The 21,902-nt window shown below is 47.7% G+C and overlaps 3 protein-coding genes across 8 annotated transcripts in view; 2 read left to right on the top strand and 1 right to left on the bottom strand.

Annotated features, from left to right (window-relative positions):
* The window catches only part of GLB1 (galactosidase beta 1), a 96,353-nt gene extending 93,767 nt beyond the window's left edge, over positions 1 to 2,586 (top strand). The window contains exons 16-17 of one of the 2 annotated variants that reach the window (XM_080580099.1): positions 360 to 450; positions 1,106 to 1,223. In XM_080580099.1, the coding sequence (XP_080436225.1) occupies positions 360 to 450; positions 1,106 to 1,116 (102 nt within the window). In that variant the 3' untranslated portion in view covers positions 1,117 to 1,223. Of the gene's footprint in view, positions 1 to 359; positions 451 to 1,105; positions 1,224 to 2,403 lie in introns of those variants that run through there. The other variant, XM_080580092.1, reaches the window with a different exon arrangement.
* The window catches only part of LOC308189729 (C-C chemokine receptor type 8-like), a 66,016-nt gene extending 53,180 nt beyond the window's left edge, over positions 1 to 12,836 (top strand). For 2 of the 5 annotated variants that reach the window (XM_080580130.1, XM_080580131.1), the window contains exons 2-3: positions 6,056 to 6,114; positions 7,335 to 12,836. In XM_080580130.1, the coding sequence (XP_080436256.1) occupies positions 7,348 to 8,418 (1,071 nt within the window). In that variant the 5' untranslated portion in view covers positions 6,056 to 6,114; positions 7,335 to 7,347 and the 3' untranslated portion in view covers positions 8,419 to 12,836. Of the gene's footprint in view, positions 1 to 2,542; positions 2,633 to 5,380; positions 5,898 to 6,055; positions 6,115 to 7,334 lie in introns of those variants that run through there. The other 3 variants (XM_080580128.1, XM_080580129.1, XM_080580127.1) reach the window with 3 other exon arrangements.
* A 154-nt stretch (positions 12,837 to 12,990) lies between these two features.
* LOC308189725 (C-C chemokine receptor type 4-like) lies at positions 12,991 to 17,416 on the bottom strand (the record flags this gene model as incomplete). The annotated part of the gene is made up of 2 exons (XM_080580124.1): positions 12,991 to 16,513; positions 17,285 to 17,416. The coding sequence occupies 2 exons, from the start codon at positions 17,414 to 17,416 to the stop codon at positions 15,437 to 15,439; spliced, it is 1,209 nt and encodes a 402-aa protein (XP_080436250.1). The 3' UTR covers positions 12,991 to 15,436.
* Positions 17,417 to 21,902: the final 4,486 nt, after the last annotated feature.

The raw sequence follows: 21,902 nt of genomic DNA, 5'->3' as shown, positions 1-21,902 counted from the left end.
AAGAAGAAAAAGGGCTACTGTGGAGAATAGTCTGCATGAACAGTATTTTCTGAACATAATGGAACAAAACTGTCCATACAAACTTGCAAGCATCCAAACCTTGGTGATAAAAGATCATTCTGGTTCAAAGTTTCACAGAAGTGGATACAGCCCTGTTTTGACCTTGGCTGTGAAGAGCACTGCCAGGGATGTTTTGTTCCCCCGACTAAATTTGACTTTAAACCATGACATGTTTGGTTTCCACTTTGAAGACACAGTAAAAGCATCTCTGAATGATTGCATCTCTGAATGATTGCAATGATGAGTGAACTTCACACACACCTCACATACAATCTGATTTCCGTGCCTTGCCTCTGCAGGAGAGCCCAGCAGAGGGAGCCTCGTTCCCTCATGTCGCTACCCTGCAGAGACACAAGGAGACTGCTCGGCCTGGGGGCTTCCCAGCCACCGGTAGGAGACACAGATTTTCTTCTTCATTACAAGGGTGGAGAGGCAGAAATTGCCCTGAAGGGAAGAGCCACAGAAAGCTGACACACTTGCACTCAAAGCTTGCACACTTTCTGCAAGCAGAAGGAGTGTGGCCCAAACAGGCATTGGACATGAAGAGGAACACGTATCCCCACATCAGACACCAAGGGGATAAGAGCATTGAAACAGCTTGATGTGAGACTCTTGCTCATGCCTTGGTGACCGTAGCTGGGCTCCTGAGCTGATCACTAGCCTCTAGCTGCCGGGAGGAGGCAGTGTGCTGCTGCCCTGGGAAGGTGATGGAGGCTCGGCCACGCCTCCTGGAGAGGTGTCCTCATCCCTGGGACAGCTGCTGTGACACACGTGTGACACAAACTTCAGGTTTTACCAGAGTAATACCCATCACTGGAGAGCATTGCCAAGGCTGTGCTGCTTGTGGGTGTTGGCTGCAAAGCTGACAGTTAGACCCAAAAAAAATGATCAGTTAAGCCATCAGCTGGGCAGTCACATCCCTTCCCTGCTGGGCTCACCCGGGGTGGAGGAACAGGCTCACAACTGCAATTCAGCAACTTCGCATTCAGAATACTGCAAAGATAAAATTCCTTTTCTCCCTCTCTCTATTCCTCATGTTGCTCAGGAGACCTGTGAGGCAGAGCTGAAGGCTGATGAGTGCCCTCACACCCAGCACCTCTGGAGACAGGCTCTGGTGTGGACACTGAGGACCAATGGGGCTACACAGAACCTGGAGAAAGCAACTGCTATGAGCAAGGGGAGGATGAATGCAGCTACCTTGGACAGAAACCCAAGGAGGCCTCCCAGCCTTGCTCTCTGCTCTCTCCCTGCTTCCACAGCTGAGTTGCTGGGGCCAAGACCTGTTTCCTCAATCACCTTTCATGCAGGAAAGCGCTGCTTTGTGCCAGCGACTTGGCAAATGCTTACTGATGTCTGCGAGTTGTTGCTTCGCCAGGTGCTGTGCTGAAGGCTGATGCTGAACGAAGCACAGCCTCTACAGATTCCTGTTGGTAGATGCTCAGCTGTGTCCATGTATTTTCCCTCTACCTGTCCCTGTGCTCACCAGCACATGCTGCTCTCTCATCCGCACCCAGAGATCAAGGTTTCTGCTGGAGCTCTTTTCTGAGCCAAGCACTGATTTCCATTGCCCCCTTGCTCCCCTTTGTTCCCCTCCTCCTCGCCCCAGGGACTGTGCACCAGCGAGCCCAGAGAGCAGGCACAAGAGGCATCATTTCAGCAGCTCTGCTCCAAAAGATTTGGGAAACTCTGCCCATAAGCCCTGAACAGGGGGTTATGCATAGACATTTTTGCTAATGCTGCCCAGATCCATGCAGAAAGGATCCCTCTCTTGAAAACTGCCACAACCCTATCTGCTGGTCAACCAAGACCTGCTCAAACATTGACATGGACTGGGTACTGTTTTGGGAGATTGGTACTAAATGGGCATTTCACCTCAGATCATGATTGATCACATTTCTCTGAAACAGCCTCCACAGCAGTCAGTCAGTAAGCTCAGCATCAATGTTCAGCTTCAGGAATGAGTGAGGCTAGGGCTGATCATCCATGGCAGCCACCATGCTTCAGAGAGGACTGTCATGTCTTTGAAATTCAGAGGAGCCTATTCATGTCATGATGGTCTTGGTGCTGGCTTACATAGGGTGCTGTTAGGAAATGGAGAGGTGAGCAGAGATCTGCCCTGCTCCACTCTGTTTCTTAGTTTGCCACCTCCCTTTGGCAAAGCCGGAGCTCGGGCTGTGCTTCACCCCTGCAGTTTGTTTCACATGTGAGTCCCACACCTTGGCACCATGCTCACATTTGCTAGAAAGATCACCTTTATCTTGAAGAATGGGTCAGCAATGATTAGGGCTTTGAGGAATGATTATCCTTGCTGCTCTTCATCAGTTAACAGCCTTTTTTTTTTAGGGGACCATGTGGCCTTGTTCAGAAGCCCTCCTGTACCTGCAGGCTCCTCAAGGACAGGAATGAATAACTGGGCAGCAAATAGTGGCAGGTGTGACGTCAAGACCTCAGCTGGTTGTGGTGCCTGAGTGCCCTTTTCTTTCAAAACTCATGTTTTACCTTCTGCAAACCGAAGCATATGGAGGATTACAGAGACACTGAGCATCCTTGGAGAGTGCCAGCTGAAGAAAAGGTGTGTGAATAAATGTCTTTGTGATGCCCGTGTGCATGACATTGCACATATATTAACGTCAGTGGGAAGTGTGCCTGGATATCAGGGCATGGTGAGGAAAAATAGCATTTAATGAGGTAGCTCAGCAGGCCTTGCTGTTGGCTTGGTATCACTCTTCTTTTGCACATCTCTTGTCCTACATGGGGTCTGATGCATCTGTTCATGCCAGAGTTACAGTAGCACTCTCTGACTGCACCAAAAAGTATGTTGTACCGAGGCAGCAAGTCCTGCCAGCTCTGAGATGAGAGTGGTGTTGGCTAGAGACGACACCCCAGCAGATGCATGAGTCAGCAGAGTCTGTTGAAACCCAAAATACACCACCACTACTCTGAGTGGGGATTTCTATGATGCAGCTCTGTACATTTTGGCATTTTAGCTGAGTGAACAGAAACATAGATTTATGCAAAAATACGCATCCCTGCAGAAGTGAGTCATGCAAAAGTCATGCATCAAAACTGGCATGGTTCATCACAACTTTGCTGTGGCCAGCATTTTTTGGCCAAACTGCAAAGCATATGTGGAGGAATAGCTCTGATATGAATGTTAACAAAAAAATGTGCGCCAGTCTGCATTTCAGAGAGTTACAATGGACATCTTCAGACCAAGGATATAATTCACCTTCTATTTCCCAAACTTTTTTTACATTTGGACAGAATACCTCAAGTCACTTTTTTTCCTTTTTATTTATTTATTAATTTTTCTGTTGTGATCTGTTCTGGATCTCACAGAATCACAGAATCATAGAATATCCCGAGTTGGAAGGGACCCATAAGGATTATCTAGTCCAACTCCTGGCACCGCACAGGTCTACCCAAAAATTCAGATCATGTGACTAAGTGCACAGTCCAAACACTTCTTAAACACTGACAGGCATAGTGCAGTGGCAGTGACTGCTTCCCTGGGGAAGTAGTTCCAGTGTGTGACAACCCTTTCGGTGAAGAACCTCTTTCTGATATCCAGCCTGAACCTCTCCTGCCTCAGCTTGACACCATTCCCGTGGGTCTTATCACTGGTTACTAAAGAGAATAAATCAGTGCCTGCCCCTCCACTCCCCCTCACGAGGAAGCTGTAGACTGCAATGAGGTCTCACCTCAGCCTCCTCTTTTCCAGGCTGAAACAGGCCCAGTGACCTCAGCTGCTCCTCATACGTCTTCCCCTCTAGTCCCTTCACCATCGTCATAGCACTTCTCTGGACACTCTCCAACAGTTTTGCATCCTTTTTGTACTGTGGTGCCCAGAACTGCACACAGTACTTGAGGTGAGGCTGCACCAGAGCAGAGCGGGACAATCTCTTCCCTCGACTGACTAGCAGTGCCGTGCTTGATGCACCCCAGGATGCAGTTGGCCCTCCTGGCTGCCAGGGCACAGGGCTGGCTCACATTCAGCTTGCTATCAACCAAAACCCCCAGATCCCTCTCTGCGGGGCTGCTCTTCAGCATCTCATCACCCAGCCTGTACGTATAGCCAGGGTTGTCCCCGTCTCAGGTGCAGGACACGGCACTTGCTCTTGTTAAACTTCATGTGGTTGGTGATCGCCCAGCTCTCCAGTCTGTCCAGATCTCTCTGCAAGGCCTTTCCACCCTCATCCGAGTCCACAACTCCTCCAAGTTTGGTGTCATCAGAAAATTTGCTCAAAACATCTTCTACTCCTACATCCAAATCGTTTATAAAAACACTGAAGAGAACTGGCCCTAAAATGGAGCCTTGGGGGACCCCAATGGTGACCAGCCGCCAGCCTGATGTGGCCCCATTTACCACAAGCCTTTGAGCCCTGCCCGTCAGCCAATTGCTTACCCATCGCATGATGTTTTTGTCTAGCTGTATGCTGGACATTTTGTCCAGTAGGATCCCATGGGAAACTATGGCAAAAGCTTTGCTGAAATCCAAAAAGATCATATCAGCTGGTTTCCCCTGATCAACTATATGGGTGATCTTATCACAAAAGGAAATCAAATTTGTTAAACAGGACCTACCCCTTGTGAACCCATGTTGGCTGGGACCAATGACTGCATTGTCCCCCAGGTGTGCTTCAATAACTTCAAGGATAATCTTCTCCATAATTTTACCAGGCACTGATGTGAGACTGACAGACCTGTAGTTGCCAGGGTCTTCTTTCTTGCCCTTCTTGAAAATTGGTACAACATTTGCCAGCTTCCAGTCAACTGGGACCTCTCCAGATTCCCAAGACTGTTGAAAAATAATTGAGAGGTCCCTTGATGACTTTAGCCAGCTCTCTGAGCACCCTGGGAAGAATCCCGTCTGGACCCATGGACTTGTATGGATCCAGGTGCAGCAGCAAATACCACACACGTTCAGGGTCGGTTGGGAGTTTATCATTCCCACCGTCACAGTACTCCAGCTCATGGAGCTCGGGGTCCTGAAGCCCATCAGCAGTGTTGAAGACAGAGGCAAAGAAGGCATTAAATGTCTCTGCTTTGGCTATGTCCTTGTTTGGAAGGTGACCATCCCAGAATAGTTAGTAATTTCATGGTGTTTCACTACTGATAGACTAAAGCAGCACTTTCAAGAGGATGAAAATAACACAGGATTATCCTGGACAAGACCCAGTTACTGGGGGATTCTGAGTTTTCTGCATGCTCATGAAGATACATCCCTGTGCAGGAGCATCTTTCAGCCAAGAGAGGTGTGTGACACAAATAAATGCCTCTCACTAAAATTTCTTTTATTTTTCTCATGTTTTTACCAGTTCTGATCTCTGGGCATATGTGGATGTTATCACAGCAGAAAGGAGGCAAGGCAGCACTTCTGGCTGGGAGAATGTGTCCAGAAAGGGGTGTTTCTGAGACTTTCCCATACTGTCTGGGAGCTATTCCACAAGATACGTGTCTCAAGGGGAGATGATGTGACCCCTCAGACTGAACTTTCCTTTGGGGTTGATACCTCCTAAGAAAATTGAAACCATTTGCAATAATAATTGCAAAACACAGGGCTGTACACCTCCTCCACAAATCCAGGAGCAGCAGCATGTCTTCCTCTTTCCTGGTGAGTTGGAGCTACCACTGAGAAAGGGGCACCTGCTGAGAGACACGGGCACCTTGCAGACGTGTGGGGAAAATTGCAGATCTCTTCCAATGACGTTCCTACCTCTGCTGACTAAAGCACTGTTTCAAGCTGAAGCTGAGGTTGCTGGTTTTGTATGAGAATCAGCTAAAGAAACCAACCTCACTGCCTTGTGGTCAGCATGGGTCTTCACTGCAATACACAGGTAAAGAATAAAGGAAGAGGCAATTTTTGACTGTCTGCTGTTAGACTGAAGACCTTGTCAGTGACTTGGCATTGAAACATAAGTGTGTGAAGGTATACTCAAGTCTCAGGTGTCTATAACCTACAGAGGCATTGATTTTGGTATTTCTTCCTACACAGAGACTGTGGATGACAGCCTGGGGAGCCTGATGTCCGGAGGAGATCTGGAGGACTCGCTGGTGAGTTGCTCCCTGGCTGCCGCCCTGTGAGCTGAGCCCAGGGGCACACCTGAGGGGCCCAGGTTTGTGCCTGGGATGTATGGGGCTTTGCTACTGGGTGAGGCCATGCTGGTGGGAACAGTGAGGGTGTGGAAGGAATCACTGTGGTCACAGTTCCCTTAAAGAAGCGTGTGTGAAAGCATCTCCCACTGAGAAGGCTGCATGTGTCAGGGCTGACTGTCCCCTGGGGCAGGGCTGGCCCTAGGAGTGTCCAGGGGGGTCCCTGTGCTGGGGATGTGCCCTCACCGCTCTTGCTGCACTGGGCTGGCCATGGCAGTTGTGGCTGTGGGGGCTTTGAAGCCATCGGCACCCAGCCATCCCCATTAGCCATGCAAAGGCCTTAACAATATACAGAATTGAGCCCCAAAACCTCTACTGGGGGCTCTCAGCACCCTGGCCATGCCCATTTGGTTGCTGGCTTGGTGATACTCCCTGGGTCTCTCACCTCACCTGCTCAGTGGCATGGGGTGGGCACAGGGCTGGGCATCCCCAAGGAGCTGTGGGGGGATGCTGGTACCCCCCCTGGTTTACTGCAGTATTTCTGCCCTTGTCCCTCTGGTGCAAGAGCCTCATCCCTGCAGGGCAGGACTGGTCACACATGTTCCTTCCTCATTTGCATCCTCTGACCTGGACACAGTATGGAGTGGTTTGTCCTAGCTGCGGGCTGTGGATGTGCACTAGCTCCACATGGGCTTTCAGTCAGGGCAAGCATACAGCCCTAGCTTCCTGCAGCTGCAAAGCATGTGCAGGAGAGAGGAACTTCATTTCCAGAGATTTCCGCATTCCTGCTTTCATGGAAACAGGAAAAGCAATGCTATGATTTTCAGAATAGGAAGTTCATGTGAACGTGAAAGAATGCACAGAAAAGAAATATCCTGAGACTGTCAGCTGTCAGAAAGTTTGGTTGGTTTCCTTCAGTACATGCAGCTCATGATGTAGTCCCCTGTATGGGCTGACAGTATTGCACTGAAAGCAGCCGTGAGCTGCTTTTTCTTGCTGCTATTGTTATACTTTTTTTGCCTGGCCTGACCTCTGTGTATCTAAATTATATCCTCATTAGACAGTTTTTAGGCTTATTTACTGATTAGGTTATTTATTCTGAAGAGGTTCCTCTCACTATGGATTACCTGTCAACAACTCAACTCCTCTCCATTGTATAATATCTACAACTCATTTCACAGGACAACAGATACCATGTCACCAGCACCTAATTCCTCTTCAACTTATTATGAGGACCATTACTATCCTGAAATGGCTTCCACTTGCACCACAGAACATAGTAAATCCTTTACATCTATGGCTTTTCCAGTGCTGTACACTGTGTTGTTTGTGACCGGCCTTGTGGGAAATGCTTTGGTCGTTTGGGTCCTAATGGCCTTCAAAAAAGTCAGGGCCATGACTGATGTCTATCTGCTGAACCTTGCCATCTCTGATCTCCTCTTTGTCTTCTCCCTCCCCTTCTTGGTTCAGTACTCCCTGGCGAGCCAGTGGTCTTTTGGCAATGTCATGTGTAAAATTGTCAGCTCAGCTTACTTCATTGGTTTCTACAGCAGCTCCTTCTTCATAACTATCATGAGCATCGACAGGTACTTGGCCATTGTGCGGTCTGTGTATGCTCTGCGGGTGCGCACGTCCGCCCACGGGGTCATTGCAAGCCTGGCCCTTTGGGCAGTCGCCATTTTAGCATCAGCGCCAGACCTCATTTTCTTCCGGGAAATGGAAGACAGCAACAGGACCGTGTGCCTGCCTCGCTATCCTGGTAGCAGCAACGGCTGGAAGATTTTCAGTAATTTTGAAGTCAATGTCCTGGGGTGGCTGATCCCGGTGGGCATCCTCATTTTCTGCTACCACAACATCTTGAAAAACCTGCAGCGGTGTCACACTCGCAACAAGTACAAAGCAATGAAGCTGGTTTTCGTTGTTGTCATTGTGTTCTTCCTTTTCTGGACCCCTATCAATGTCGTGCTCTTCCTGGACTCCATGAGGAACATGCACATCATCGATGACTGCCAGGCAAGCCAAAGGCTCGACCTAGCCCTGGAGCTGGCTGAGGCGCTCTCCTTCGTCCACTGCTGCCTCAACCCCATCATCTACGCCTTCGTGGGTGAGAAGTTCAAGAAGTATCTCTGCGAGGCTTTTGGCAAATATGCACGTTTTCTCTTGATCTGCAATGACTACAGTGTGTTCCACAGGCACAAACTGGACAGGCACTCCTCTGTGCACATGGCGTCCTCGCAGTCATCTTTTGTTGGTAGTGTCTTGTAGAGCTGCAAGCCAAAAGCTCCCATACTTCATGCATGACCTGAAGTTGAGAAGTCCTCCCAGTGATTCAGTTAATAAGTCTTCTTGTTGCCTTAGTGTAGGAGGTTAAGGTGCAGTGGCCCATTACCAAAGTGTGACTAGGAAATCATGCAATCCTAGAGCAAGCTGCAGTGCACCTTGCTCCATGATATGCTGTAATACCATTCTGAGCAGGTATCTTCATGGATGCAGTTCTTCTGAAATACTTCTCTGTTGTTAGCAAATGTGAATGAGAACTTCAAACACTGAAATTAACATTAGGAAATTTATCAGCCACTCCTCTGCCCACCAGCTGAATCCTTTAACATAGATTCATGCCTCCTTCTCAGAGTAGCACGGAGACGCACTGTTCAGGGAACCTTTTAGGACAGGATGTACCAGAAAAGTGGAAGCATCTGTTTAAGCTTACTTGTACCATGGTTCCCTTTGGAGTTCACTTCCTACTCTACCTTCTTTGTGAAAAGGAGGCCAAAATTACCATCAGACTCTGCACTGCCCTAGCAGTACAGAAAGGTGCACCCAGCACCTCCAGTACAGGACACATGGTCCTCAAATATCTCTAATGAAATCATGAAATTGTGCATCGAAGTACAAGGAGGAGGCAGTCTGTCTTTGCAGACAGGGAGTCAAGGTCACACCTAAATACTCCTGATGTTTATAAAACAAAGGCATAATACTTATTTCTGGATTGCTTATTTAATTCTTCATGCCTCCTCAGTGAGCTGCCCCCCTGGGCGAGGCAGTTAGTCCTGGACTGCTCTCAGAGTTGGCTGCATCATTTGTGTGTAGGGAAGATGCCAGATGTGTCCATTAAAACAACTAACTCCCCTCCAAGGAAAGTGGTTTGCATGCTAATAATGTGAATAGACAAAGGTAACAGCACAGGGAATTAAAGCAGAGTGGATTTGCTCTGTAGGTAGGGACTGGGCTCAACACAGGAGGGGGAACACACTTTTGGGAGGGAAACGGTCCCCACATTTAAAGAATCACTCCAGGGTCTGGCTTCTACCTGATATCTAAACAACGTTCCCAGCCCAGAAAGAGCTTAGTAAACGATCAGTTAGTCAAGCAACAAAGAAATTAACTTTATGCCTGGGTTTTGTTAACATGAAGATGGAAGAATATCTAGGTATGACCCTGCCTCCCTATCTGCCTAAGTTCTTTGCTACCAGGACCTGCAGCTACTGGGCTGGAAGGGTTTAAAAGTCACAGCTGAGAAATGACACTGTGGGATTCTTAAGAAAAAAAAAAAATGATGGCAATGAATGAGTGCTCTGGGTATGAGTGAGAAATAGTTACCAGGAAAAAGAGACTGAAGAGTGGAAAACACCGAATGTAAGCTGAGGGAGTGGTAAGGGTCATACGTAAAAACTTCCTGGAGATCTGCTGGAGGTGGCCAAGGAGGTGGTTGCTCTCAGCAGAGCCCTGACCCATGAGCTGAGGGGTGGTTGTTCTGCTGAAAGCCTGCAACAGGATGGAGAGAAGACAAACGGGGAAATACACCAAGAGCCTGTAACTCAGGTGGTATCTAAAGCAGATGGCACAGACTGGTGTGAGTGGCCAGAGACTTCAGAGTTGCCTAAAACCCAGACAGACTTTCTGAACACTTTAAACAAGTGATGCACTAGTATGAGCTTCTTGAGACATTCCTTACTGCTGTTCGAGCTTGGTAACATAGATGATATATATGTGAATGGTTAACCATGCATATACATATATATAATATATGTGTACATATAAAATATAATCATATATATGTATGTATATATATTAAATGTGTGTGTGAATATATATGTGTATACATATATATATATATACACACACACACACACAAATATTGATAGATAAATGCAATGATGTTCTGAAGTTTTTGGCTCTGGTCTATTTCTCCCTACAAGATATGACCCTATTTGAAGTTTTATAATAAAGATACTGTATGCAGTGTAATTGCACAATCCCAGAACCTGAGGAACTTCCTTGTCCTGTCATTGATTCTTTCAGCCTATGCTTTTTTCTTCTGTCCCAGGCAGTTTTACACAACTGATCATCCCTCCAGCTGCCTCTTCTCTACCTCCTCTTTCTCTCTCTCCCTCTTCCCCCTCTCCCTGGGAAAAAGAGGCTGAGAGCAGATTATCTTATTATCTTTTATTCTAGCAATTTAATTCACTGTAAGAGTCTACCCTTGCAGTATCCCCACACATACTGGGGTTAATTCCTAGAGAAGAACCAACAAAACACAAAAGACAATTCTGTTTAGCCACTGATCTTTTTCAGGTAGGGTTTACTATTTTAATATGTGTTAATATTTGCAATCTGCAAGATACATTTTTTTTTTGCAAGAACAGTCTGGTAACACTGCGTGTGCAAGAAACAGATGTTCTTTCATGTGGGCCATGACACATTCCACAAATTATAAAGCAAAGACTGTGAATAAAGGAAAATGTTTAACTGATTCCTTGATGCCAGTCCTGCAATGCTGCTCCTGCCATTCAGGTGCCTCAGCACCCATGGTCAACCAGGCTTTTTTCTTTGTACGTGCAAACACTTAGATGTCCAAGAACAGGATTCACACACATTATGGTTAAAGACAAAGGGTGGTGGGCAGAAGGACAGCATCAACTCTCTCTCTCCCCTGAAACTTTGCAGCATGAGCCCCCTAGATTGCACCTTGCTGGAAGCACAGGAGATGGAAACAAGTTCTGCATCCCCACAGTGGCGTACATGTTGGTGTCTGTACAATACTGTAGGATTTCATGGCTTGGTTCCTCCAGAAGTGACGCAACAGAGGATTCTGCACCACTGACATGCAGGCAAAAATCTTCTTTGCACTGCAGTGGTTACCCCCACAGCTCTTCCCCGAGTAGCTGGCAGTCATTTCCATCACCAGTTCACTGCAGGAAAATAGGAGTACCCTCAAGACTGCAGAATAACAGGAAATGCAAAATTATTTCATCCCTTCTCACTGCTTATGCTCCCACCCTGCCAACCCTCCAGAGCTGCTCCCCAGCATCACCTCTGTGATACCCAGAGAAGAGTGAGGTCAGGGAATGGGCATCTGCAGGGACTGCAGCATGGATTGGAAAAAAACATCCCTGCAGTCACAGGGGAGCTTCCTGGCTTGTTGAATGCGTGCCCTCCATTTCTACTTTTTCCCTTCCCCTTTTGCACACTGACACAAAGTAAATGCAAAAGTGATCTAAGAATAACATTTTTTGCGTTTTTCCATTTTTCTGCAAAATTTGGTCAATGCACCTTCTTCGCACTGGCATTTCAAGTTTTGCAGTCAGACTGAAATGGCCAGCAAATTTGATAGCATGGAGCAACCCCTTACTCATGCAAATGCAGGATGGAGAATTTCCTTTTAGAAGAAGCCTTTTCAAGATTGGCAAGTTAACCTGTGGCCTAAGGGGGATCCCAGACATTTAGATGAAGAGCAACACACACACACACACACACATATATATACATTTTTTTTTTTTTCTGAAGAATGTGTCTCTAAGCTTTACAGAAAATCATCCCTACCTCTCCTGGACCACATCAGGCAGCTGAAGACTTCTCTTCTGAAGCTCAGCAATATTTGTGATCAGTACTTAGGCTGTACTCCCAGAGAGCATTTTCCAGTAATAGTCAAAAATCTGACTGAGGAGTTGTGTTACTCCACACAGTCCTGAAAAGGGTGCGTGAAGGTGTAGGTTAGGCAAGGTCACCAAAATAAGATGTGCACGGCCTACAGTGAGGCTCTGCTGCAGAACAGGAGCACATCAGGAGAGGACAACAGGGTCAGGGGTGTGTGTGTGGGGGCGGTGTTCAGATTTTCTTGGTTCTGGGATGTGCTGTAATTGTGGGTTATACTCTGAGGTGACAGTGAACTTTTTGATCTGTGCAGTATTCATTTGGATTACTGTCAGTCATTTGTGTCATCCTGTGACAAAAACGTACCACAGGGACTCAAGAAATCTCTAGTTCCTGTTAGTGCACTAATGGTAAAGGGTGTTAAGAGTAATCTCAAGTGAGACACATGAGCGCTGAAAGCACTCAAGCATCCAAAATACCTTTGTGGTCCTCCTACAACCTGTCCTCATCTGGTTGGGTAAGCTGGTTCACTTTGCTCCTCTTGGAAAGCATCCTCCCTAGCTGTGTGTGTCATGGTCTAGCATAAGTGGGCTCATTTTGCTGCATTTAAAATTTTAATTTCTGATGCCAGTTGAGGTGTAATGCTCCAGGACACCAGCAACTGAGTTGGGAAGATGTTACGCTGTGCGGGGGAGCTGGCTGATGACAAGTATTATAGGATCAGCTCTCACCAGAACTCTTGGTGTTTTGAAAAGGGAATGCTTCGCTGGCTCAGTGTCTCATTGCATGCATACAGCTCCTTATCCTCAGCCCTGGAAGGATGCTTGCTGTGAGGAAACCTCTGGGGATGCAATGGTCTTTCTGCTCCTCTGCTCCCCTCCCCCCGCTCCACACCCCCCCCCCCCCCCACCATGGCCAGGTCTCCTCAGTTTGTTATACCCAAGACATGACAATTTTTCCAGCTGTTTTCACTGTTCTGCTGTTTTAATAGACATGTTCTTCAGCACAGTCTTACAACAGAAAAGTCCAAGTGCATATTTTCGTATTTTACGCATTTAGAAATAAAGTTGAACATGAGAAAAGGGACTTCTTTTCAAAGCCTTTCACTTCTCTAGTTCTCAGTAGCATTTAAAGGGCATCTTCCCTTTGCTGCTGTCTCAGCCCTATTTTCAAAGCCTTCTCCTGAGGAGGCAGGAGGTGCTTTCTGCAGCATGAAGGATTTCCTGCCTGGGGCTGCTGCCTTCCTCCTCTGCAGCAGCAGCATCAGGAGCCCAAGCTGGACCAACCTCAGCACCTCTTGCAGCCCAGCTGCTTCAAGCTGTTGCTGCTGCCTTGCTGAGAAGGGGGAGGAGGTGAGACCCACATCCGGAGGCTGTGCAGGCAGCAGGACCTGCCCCATGTCACCTACAGGTCTCAGAGCTCCTCTTTTTTTCTGATGGGACAAGCCGTGGAGAGTCTTCTGCCCTGCTGTTGTTTGTGGGGTACTGGGAGCACAGGAGAGCAGGAAGCATCTACCTGCATCTGCTCAGGTTGGAGCCCTAAGTCCAGGCAGCTTGAGGGTGATGCCAAATTGTAGGGTTGTCCCAGCAGCTGCTTGTCCCAAGAAAAGCATTCAACTGCCAGGGGCTGGGCCATTCTCCACAGACTTTATGTATGGTCACACATTCGCTTAAAAGGTGCCCACCATAGTTTTAATATTGGTCCCACTCACGTCTGATGCTTAGCTTTGCATCCCGATCATGACCTTTCTTTTTGCTGAGATGACACAGGTTAAAGGGAAGTCACGATGACGGTAGCACATTAAATAGTCAGGTGTTCTCCCGTTCTGGCTTCAGTGTGTAATCTCAAAACAGACACAAAAGTAATAGTTCCTCATGTTCAGACTTAAACCTAAAATATATATATATTTTCTTTTGATTCACTGGTGGTGTTTGTAAAATGCAGAGTACAAAGGAGTGAAGTGGATAAAAGCTCTGTTCCTGGCGGAAATGTGCATATGCACAATGTTACTCGCTTTACAGGCTTCTGTGCAAGAGGCTGATCTTAACCACCCACTGTGCCTTCCTGTATATTCATGGTATGTCTGTAGTGTTTTCCAAATTAGAGGAACTCAACCTCTCTCTTAGAGGAGTGGCAGGGAAGGCACATGGCGATAAACATGGTGAGAGTATGCTAACCAAATTACCTCTCATCTAGAAGGTGGCTGTGAGTTTGGGTGTGTGCTCTGTGCCCACTTCACCTCCAGCCATGTCACCCTCACTCCTGGAGATACTTTCTTCCTAGAAAGAGGCAGCCAAGCGGTAGAAAGATTTTCTTGAAAAGGAGTATTACATTCTGTTCATAAACAGGGAAAATGGCAGGGAAAATTATACATTACTCGCATGTGCATGGCGCAACTGTCTTTCCATCCATTATGTCTCTCTGCATTTCAGGGACAGACTCTCAGAAGTACAAATATATATATATATACATATATATATAGCTGCATGCATGTGTTGCCTTATCAGCATCCAGCCTCTTACAGGTTAATGGTCTTTGTCAGAAAGGCAGAGTCTTTGTCTAATGCCTCCACCTATGCTCTGCACAGCAAAAATCTGAATAGATGAGGACATTGCTGCTAGATCTAGGAAACTTTTTCAAGAGGGAAATGGCAGATTACTCCATATATTTCAACTTTGAGCTGTAAGACTGCCTGTTTAGCACTGGGAAGACCACAGAATATTTGGGGTTGAAAGGAACCTTAAAGAACACAGAGTTCCAACCCCCTTGCTGTGGGTAGACATCTCACAGATAAGGATGGGTAGACATCTCACAGAGAAGGATGATCTGCCATCCAGTAAGACGTAAAATGGCATCACAGAGCATGAAAACAGTCCATATCTGGCTTTTTCTAGCATTATGCTGAAACCCACTTCCCAAAGCAACGTGAAAATCACAAAAACTACACCACTCTCAGAATCTCTTGCTTTCAAGCCACCCCTTCAGGCCATGGCATGCAGTCAGGGCATGAAGTAAGAGAGCTTTTGGCTTGCAGCTCTACAAGACACTACCAACAAAAGATGACTGCGAGGACGCCATGTGCTGGTGGGCAGAGGAGTGGCTGATAAATTTCCCAATGTTAATTTCAGTGTTTGAAGTTCTCATTCACATTTGCTAACAACAGAGAAGTATTTCAGAAGAACTGCATCCATGAAGATACCTGCTCAGAATGGTATTACAGCATATCATGGAGCAAGGTGCACTGCAGCTTGCTCTAGGATTGCATGATTTCCTAGTCACACTTTGGTAATGGGCCACTGCACCTTAACCTCCTACACTAAGGCAACAAGAAGACTTATTAACTGAATCACTGGGAGGACTTCTCAACTTCAGGTCATGCATGAAGTATGGGAGCTTTTGGCTTGCAGCTCTACAAGACACTACCAACAAAAGATGACTGCGAGGACGCCATGTGCACAGAGGAGTGCCTGTCCAGTTTGTGCCTGTGGAACACACTGTAGTCATTGCAGATCAAGAGAAAACGTGCATATTTGCCAAAAGCCTCGCAGAGATACTTCTTGAACTTCTCACCCACGAAGGCGTAGATGATGGGGTTGAGGCAGCAGTGGACGAAGGAGAGCGCCTCAGCCAGCTCCAGGGCTAGGTCGAGCCTTTGGCTTGCCTGGCAGTCATCGATGATGTGCATGTTCCTCATGGAGTCCAGGAAGAGCACGACATTGATAGGGGTCCAGAAAAGGAAGAACACAATGACAACAACGAAAACCAGCTTCATTGCTTTGTACTTGTTGCGAGTGTGACACCGCTGCAGGTTTTTCAAGATGTTGTGGTAGCAGAAAATGAGGATGCCCACCGGGATCAGCCACCCCAGGACATTGACTTCAAAATTACTGAAAATCTTCCAGCCGTTGCTGCTACCAGGATAGCGAGGCAGGCACACGGTCCTGTTGCTGTCTTCCATTTCCCGGAAGAAAATGAGGTCTGGCGCTGATGCTAAAATGGCGACTGCCCAAAGGGCCAGGCTTGCAATGACCCCGTGGGCGGACGTGCGCACCCGCAGAGCATACACAGACCGCACAATGGCCAAGTACCTGTCGATGCTCATGACAGTTATGAAGAAGGAGCTGCTGTAGAAACCAATGAAGTAAGCTGAGCTGACAATTTTACACATGACATTGCCAAAAGACCACTGGCTCGCCAGGGAGTACTGAACCAAGAAGGGGAGGGAGAAGACAAAGAGGAGATCAGAGATGGCAAGGTTCAGCAGATAGACATCAGTCATGGCCCTGACTTTTTTGAAGGCCATTAGGACCCAAACGACCAAAGCATTTCCCACAAGGCCGGTCACAAACAACACAGTGTACAGCACTGGAAAAAAAATCAGTGCAAATGCTGGAATAGTTTCAAGTTCACAGTCAATGTCCAGTTCAGAGTAGAGGAAGACGTCATCATAGGATGCAGAGGAGTTAACTCTTGATTGATAATCCACCTGTTCAAGGACATTGAAGCTCATGAGGCCCTAGTCCCAAATTATACTCATAGTAAATATACTTGGCAGAGTTCATCTCACACCAAACCCACAAGGAAAAATCAGGTGTGCCTTGGCCAGGTCAGTGGATACAAATGAGGAAGGAACATATGTGACCAGTCCTGCCCTGCAGGGATGAGGCTCTTGCACCAGAGGGACAAGGGCAGAAACACTGCAGTAAACCAGGGGGGGTACCAGCATCCCCCCACAGCTCCCTGGGGATGCCCAGCCCTGTGCCCACCCCATGCCACTGAGCAGGTGAGGTGAGAGACCCAGGGAGTATCACCAAGCCAGCAACCAAATGGGCATGGCCAGGGTGCTGAGAGCCCCCAGTAGAGGTTTTGGGGCTCAATTCTGTATATTGTTAAGGCCTTTGCATGGTTAATGGGGATGGCTGGGTGCCGATGGCTTCAAAGCCCCCACAGCCACAACTGCCATGGCCAGCCCAGTGCAGCAAGAGCGGTGAGGGCACATCCCCAGCACAGGGACCCCCCTGGACACTCCTAGGGCCAGCCCTGCCCCAGGGGACAGTCAGCCCTGACACATGCAGCCTGCTCAGTGGGAGATGCTTTCACACATGCTGCTTTCAGGGAACTGTGATCACACCCTCACTGTCCCCACCAGCATGGCCTCTCCCAGTAGCAAAGCCCCACACATCCCAGGCACAAACCTGGGCCCCTGAGGCATGCCCCTGGGCTCAGCTCACAGGGCGGCAGCCAGGGAGCAACTCACCAGCGAGTCCTCCAGGTCTCCTCCGGACAGCAGACTTCCCAGGCTGTTGTTCATAATCCAACACTGCGTGAAAGAATACCAGGAAAATTTCTTTATATTTAAAATAAATCTGAGAGGTGAATATATCTTCATACATATATAGTGGCAGTACTTTGCTTATGTTTCAATGCCAAGCCACTGGCAAAGTCTACACCCTAACAGCCAGCAGTCTCAAACTGCTTCTTCCTCTGTGTGACAGATGTTACATTAAAGGTGTGTAAAACCACAAGCCAATGAGTTCAATGTCTTTAGTTCACACATACAGAAACGGAAATGTTTAACTTATCTTCTGGATGATCATTCTGTCATTTCACAGGAATAGGAACGTCAATGTAAGAGATCTGCAATTTGTTCCACGCATATGTGAGGTGCCCCATCTCACCAGCAGCTCCTGTGCCACAGCCCCACATCATCATGAGAGGAGAGGAGAAGCAGCACTGCTGCTCCTGCACACCAAGAACTTTTGGTGAAGATGTATATTGGAGATGGCCCAACATTGCTGATAGCCAATGACGGTGAAGGACACCATGTTTGCCTGGATGGTTTTCCTTGGAAGGGCCCTCTGTCCACCCTGCACCCACCACAGAAATAGTCAAGTTGAGATCATCTCACAGTTCCTTCTCAAAACATGCATTCTGCAGGATGCTCTCAGAGACCAGCAATTCAGTAAAGCCCTGAACAAGACTGGATTTCCACCAACTCTGCAAGATATCTGCTGGGGACCCATCCTGACCCAACACGGCTTGTTGGGATGTGCCATGGAAGTCTGATGTGCTTTGCAGCTAATCTAATTGTTCAGATCATGGTTGTCAGTGTAATGTTGGTGTGAACAATTGTCTCACCCACAAGAAACAAAAGTGATAAATCTCTGAGCACAAGCACCTAGAAAATCTGCAAATATTTCACAGCTGCCTTTTGTTAGCGAGGGGGGACAATGTCACATTAGATGAAAGTATTGTTTGTGAGCCAAGCTGTAGGTATATGACAGTCTGCCTGACAGCCAAGGCCTCCTGAGTATTATTACTCTTGTAATAGCTGAAGACAGAACATTTCTCATAGCAGTGACTCGTGTTGAAGTGTTATCTCCATTACTCATTTTCAGGTTTAACACATCCATCAGTGCTGGTGGCACAGAAGGTACCCAAGAATCATGCAATGTATAAAAAGAGGTGACAACCAACTACATGAATTTGGCTGCCCAGGCAGCTCTGTACATCTCACCTCCTAAATGCAGATGGCAGGCTGCCCAACCACAAGAAATAAGCAGCTCCCAGAAGAACTGAGACTTCAGTGGAACTGTGAAGTGCACAGGTGTCTCCCAATGCAGAAGAAAAGAGAAGTTCACAGGCAGGAGCTGGGAGTAAAGGTGACACCTCAGGTACTCACACTATATGTCTTGCTCAGGGGATGCATCTCATTGAGTCTGGGCAACACAGGAGCAGGTTTTCTGTGGTGTTTACACTGAGGCAGGTGCTGGCTGTCCTGCAGGAACCTGTCCCAGTGTGGAAAACAAGCTGCTCAAAGACCCCAGGTCATGCAGACAGGGGGCCTTTGACTGTGAGTTCTCATTTCCTGCCTCAAGCGCCTGAAAAGGCTTTCTTAACTTGTAACCACAACTTTGGCAGCATCAGCAAAAATGTCTGTACATAACCCCCTGCTTGGGGCTTGTGGGCAGAGTTTCCCAAATCTTTTGGAGTAGAGCTGCTGAAATGTTGCCACTCATGCCTGCTCTCTGGTGCACAGGTGGAGTGAGGCAGCGGGGAACGAAGGGGAGCAAGGGGGCAATGGAAATCAGTGCTTGGCTCGGAAAAGAGCTGCAGCAGAAATCTTGATCTCCAGGTGCTTGATCACCAGCAGCGTGTGCTGGTGAGCACAGGGACAGGTAGAGGGAAAGGACACGGCCATGGCTGAGCATCTACCAACAGGAATCTGTAGGGGCTGTGGTTTGTTCAGCATCAGCCTGTGTGGCCTCCTCGAGTCTCTGTCCATGCTCACTGTAAGGCAGCCACATTTATTCTTCCCTTCCTCACAGCATCTACTTCCACATCAGTGCTGTGCTTCTCTGAACATTTAACATCCTCAGATGTGGGCACTGGGGTATATCCTTCTCAGCTTCCCTGCTCACTGTGGGGTCACCTGAGTAACCAGCCCCCATGCCTGTGTGCAGCACCCATTTGAGATTTTCCTCCTCTCTACTTTCAAGGAATCCCAGAATCAGGATTTTTGAGTTTGGAAGGGTCCTCCGGAAGTCACCTGGTACAACCCCACTGCTCAAGCAAGGACACCTCATGTGGGTTGCCAAGGACCACATTGAGGAGGCTTTTGAAGATCCCCAAGGAGGAGACTCCATACCCTCTCTCAGCAGCCTGTGCCAGTGCTCAGTTATTCACTAGCCCTCTTCTATAATGGTATTCTTCTCCAAATCCTGTCCATAATACCAAATATTTAGCATTAGGGTGACAGGGGCAAGAGAGATGGGGCAGGGCTCTTTCTGGATCTCAGTAAGAAAGGTCAGACAACAAATGGCTTAATAAAGGAACTGTTTTAATAAGGCAGAATAAAAAGAAGAATATAGGTAGCGAATAAATCTTACTTCCCTTTCAGTTTTGGGAACCCTGCATGTGCTCAGCATTAGATGGACACTAGATGGATTTTTCCACAACACACTGCACAGATCCCATCTGTCATCATTCAAGCTTTACGTGACTTGCTTGCAAGAAAACACCTCTATTCATCATTTCTACCAGCAAACAGAAAGGATTTTCTCATAGAAACTTCTTGCTGCACTTTTTGACAAAGGCAATGCCACATAGTTGGTGTAATCACTGGTACCAAGTGGGAGCTGCCCACAGGCTCCTCTGTTACTATGAGCTGGGGCCACACTGGTCAAGCCTGAGCCCACAAAGGGCCACTGCTGTAGGGGTCACTGGCTCCTTGGTGTGGAGTGGTCTCCTGGTCAGCAGCACTGCAGCCCTCATGGCATGGCGTGCACAGGGATCCAAACACGTCATGGTCCATCTCCCTGGCCATGGCCAGACCAACTGCATCTGTGTCACCCCAGGGTGACGCTCATCAAAAAGCCACACAGACCCACCACAGAGGAGAGATGTTGACTCCTCAGTCCCAGACCCGAGGGCTGTGGCAGGAGGTGGTTTTGCAGGCATGCTGGCACTGGAGATGATCTTGGTGGGGGGTCTCCTCTCCCACTTGCCTCAAAGCAGTACCTAGCTCTGCAGGGACACTCCCATCCTGCAGCAGGATCAGCAGCTTCACCTTCCAGTTCCTGTCTAACACTGGAAATTCTGAAACCGGGGAAATCTGGGGCCATGATAGCACTGTGGTGCAAGGCCCTGGGGCAGGAAGGCCCATGGGTGCTGGCAGAGCCATCCTGTAGCTTAAACCAGCGGGGCCCGGGTACCCCCAGCTGCAGACACTCCTGAGCAGGGACCAGTCCAGACCTAGACAATGCAGGTAACTTCTGCTTCTGACCTTTGTAATGAGGAAGGATAAATGTCTCCCACCAGTGGCTGGAAAGCCACCAGGCAGAGTGGTCTTGCATCTCTGCAGGGAAGTGACAGGAAGGAACAAGGCTCCCTCTGCTGGGTTTTTCTTCACAGGCAAGGCACAGAAATCGTCACTGCAGAGATGTGTGTGACCAGTGGTGCTGGTTCACCTCCTTGTTCATCATGAAGCTTATTTAAGGGAGCAAAACTCTTCCAGCTCCACAGCAAGCCAGGGACTGGGAGACTGTGGTTACTGCCAGGGATTCAGTCTGGAAAAGCTCTTTCTTGGGATGTGACCCATTTGGCCACTACAACTGCAGTCTCTGGTTTGCGTCAGGAAGCAACACAGATGTCCTTTGTGGCTACATCCATGGACAGGGAGGAAGAGAAGCCAGACACACCACCCTCAGCTCCACACAAAAACATTTCAAATACATCATTTGGGTTTGTCAGCCTTATCAGAGTTGTTAAGCTCTAAGCGATCAGTTAAACATATTGTTTATATTGTTGTTGTATTGTACTGTGTTGTATTGTTGTTGTTGTATTGTTATGTATTGCATATTTATTGTGTCTTCAAAGCAAAAGCCAAGCCAGGTGCAAACTACTGTGGTGAAAGTATGAACTAATTCATAAGAACAAGACATTCCTGTAAGTGCCCTGATGATACAAGCTCAGCACAACAGAAAGACACCAAAGGAAATCACCCAAAGGATCTTTTCAAAACAATGCATATCTCCAAGCCATCCTTCTTATATATCTGTTGATTAATTATGCATGATACGTGTGATCCCATAACAAATTCAGGATGCCATAGGTTAGTAGCTGAATATAGCTTTCTTTCACTCCAGTCTGGTACTCCCCCAAAAAGACCACAATAGGGCAATGTGGAGAAGAGGTTCTCTCTGAATTTCTTTACTATGTAAATTTTGTCCAGCACTAGTCTTCCTGCCACGACCACATTTCCAGCCTGAAACTTTGCACCATATCACTTACAACCCCATGATAAAGAAACATTTCTCATCCGTTCAACACCTCCATTGCTTTTCTGCTTCTTTTCCCCAGGCCACCCACCCATC

This window comes from Anser brachyrhynchus (assembly GCF_964034855.1).
Source record: "Anser brachyrhynchus genome assembly, chromosome: 2".
NCBI lineage: Eukaryota > Metazoa > Chordata > Aves > Anseriformes > Anatidae > Anser > Anser brachyrhynchus.
The sequence above is the reverse complement of the archived record's forward strand: the minus strand, read 5'-3'. Positions and strand labels throughout refer to the sequence as shown.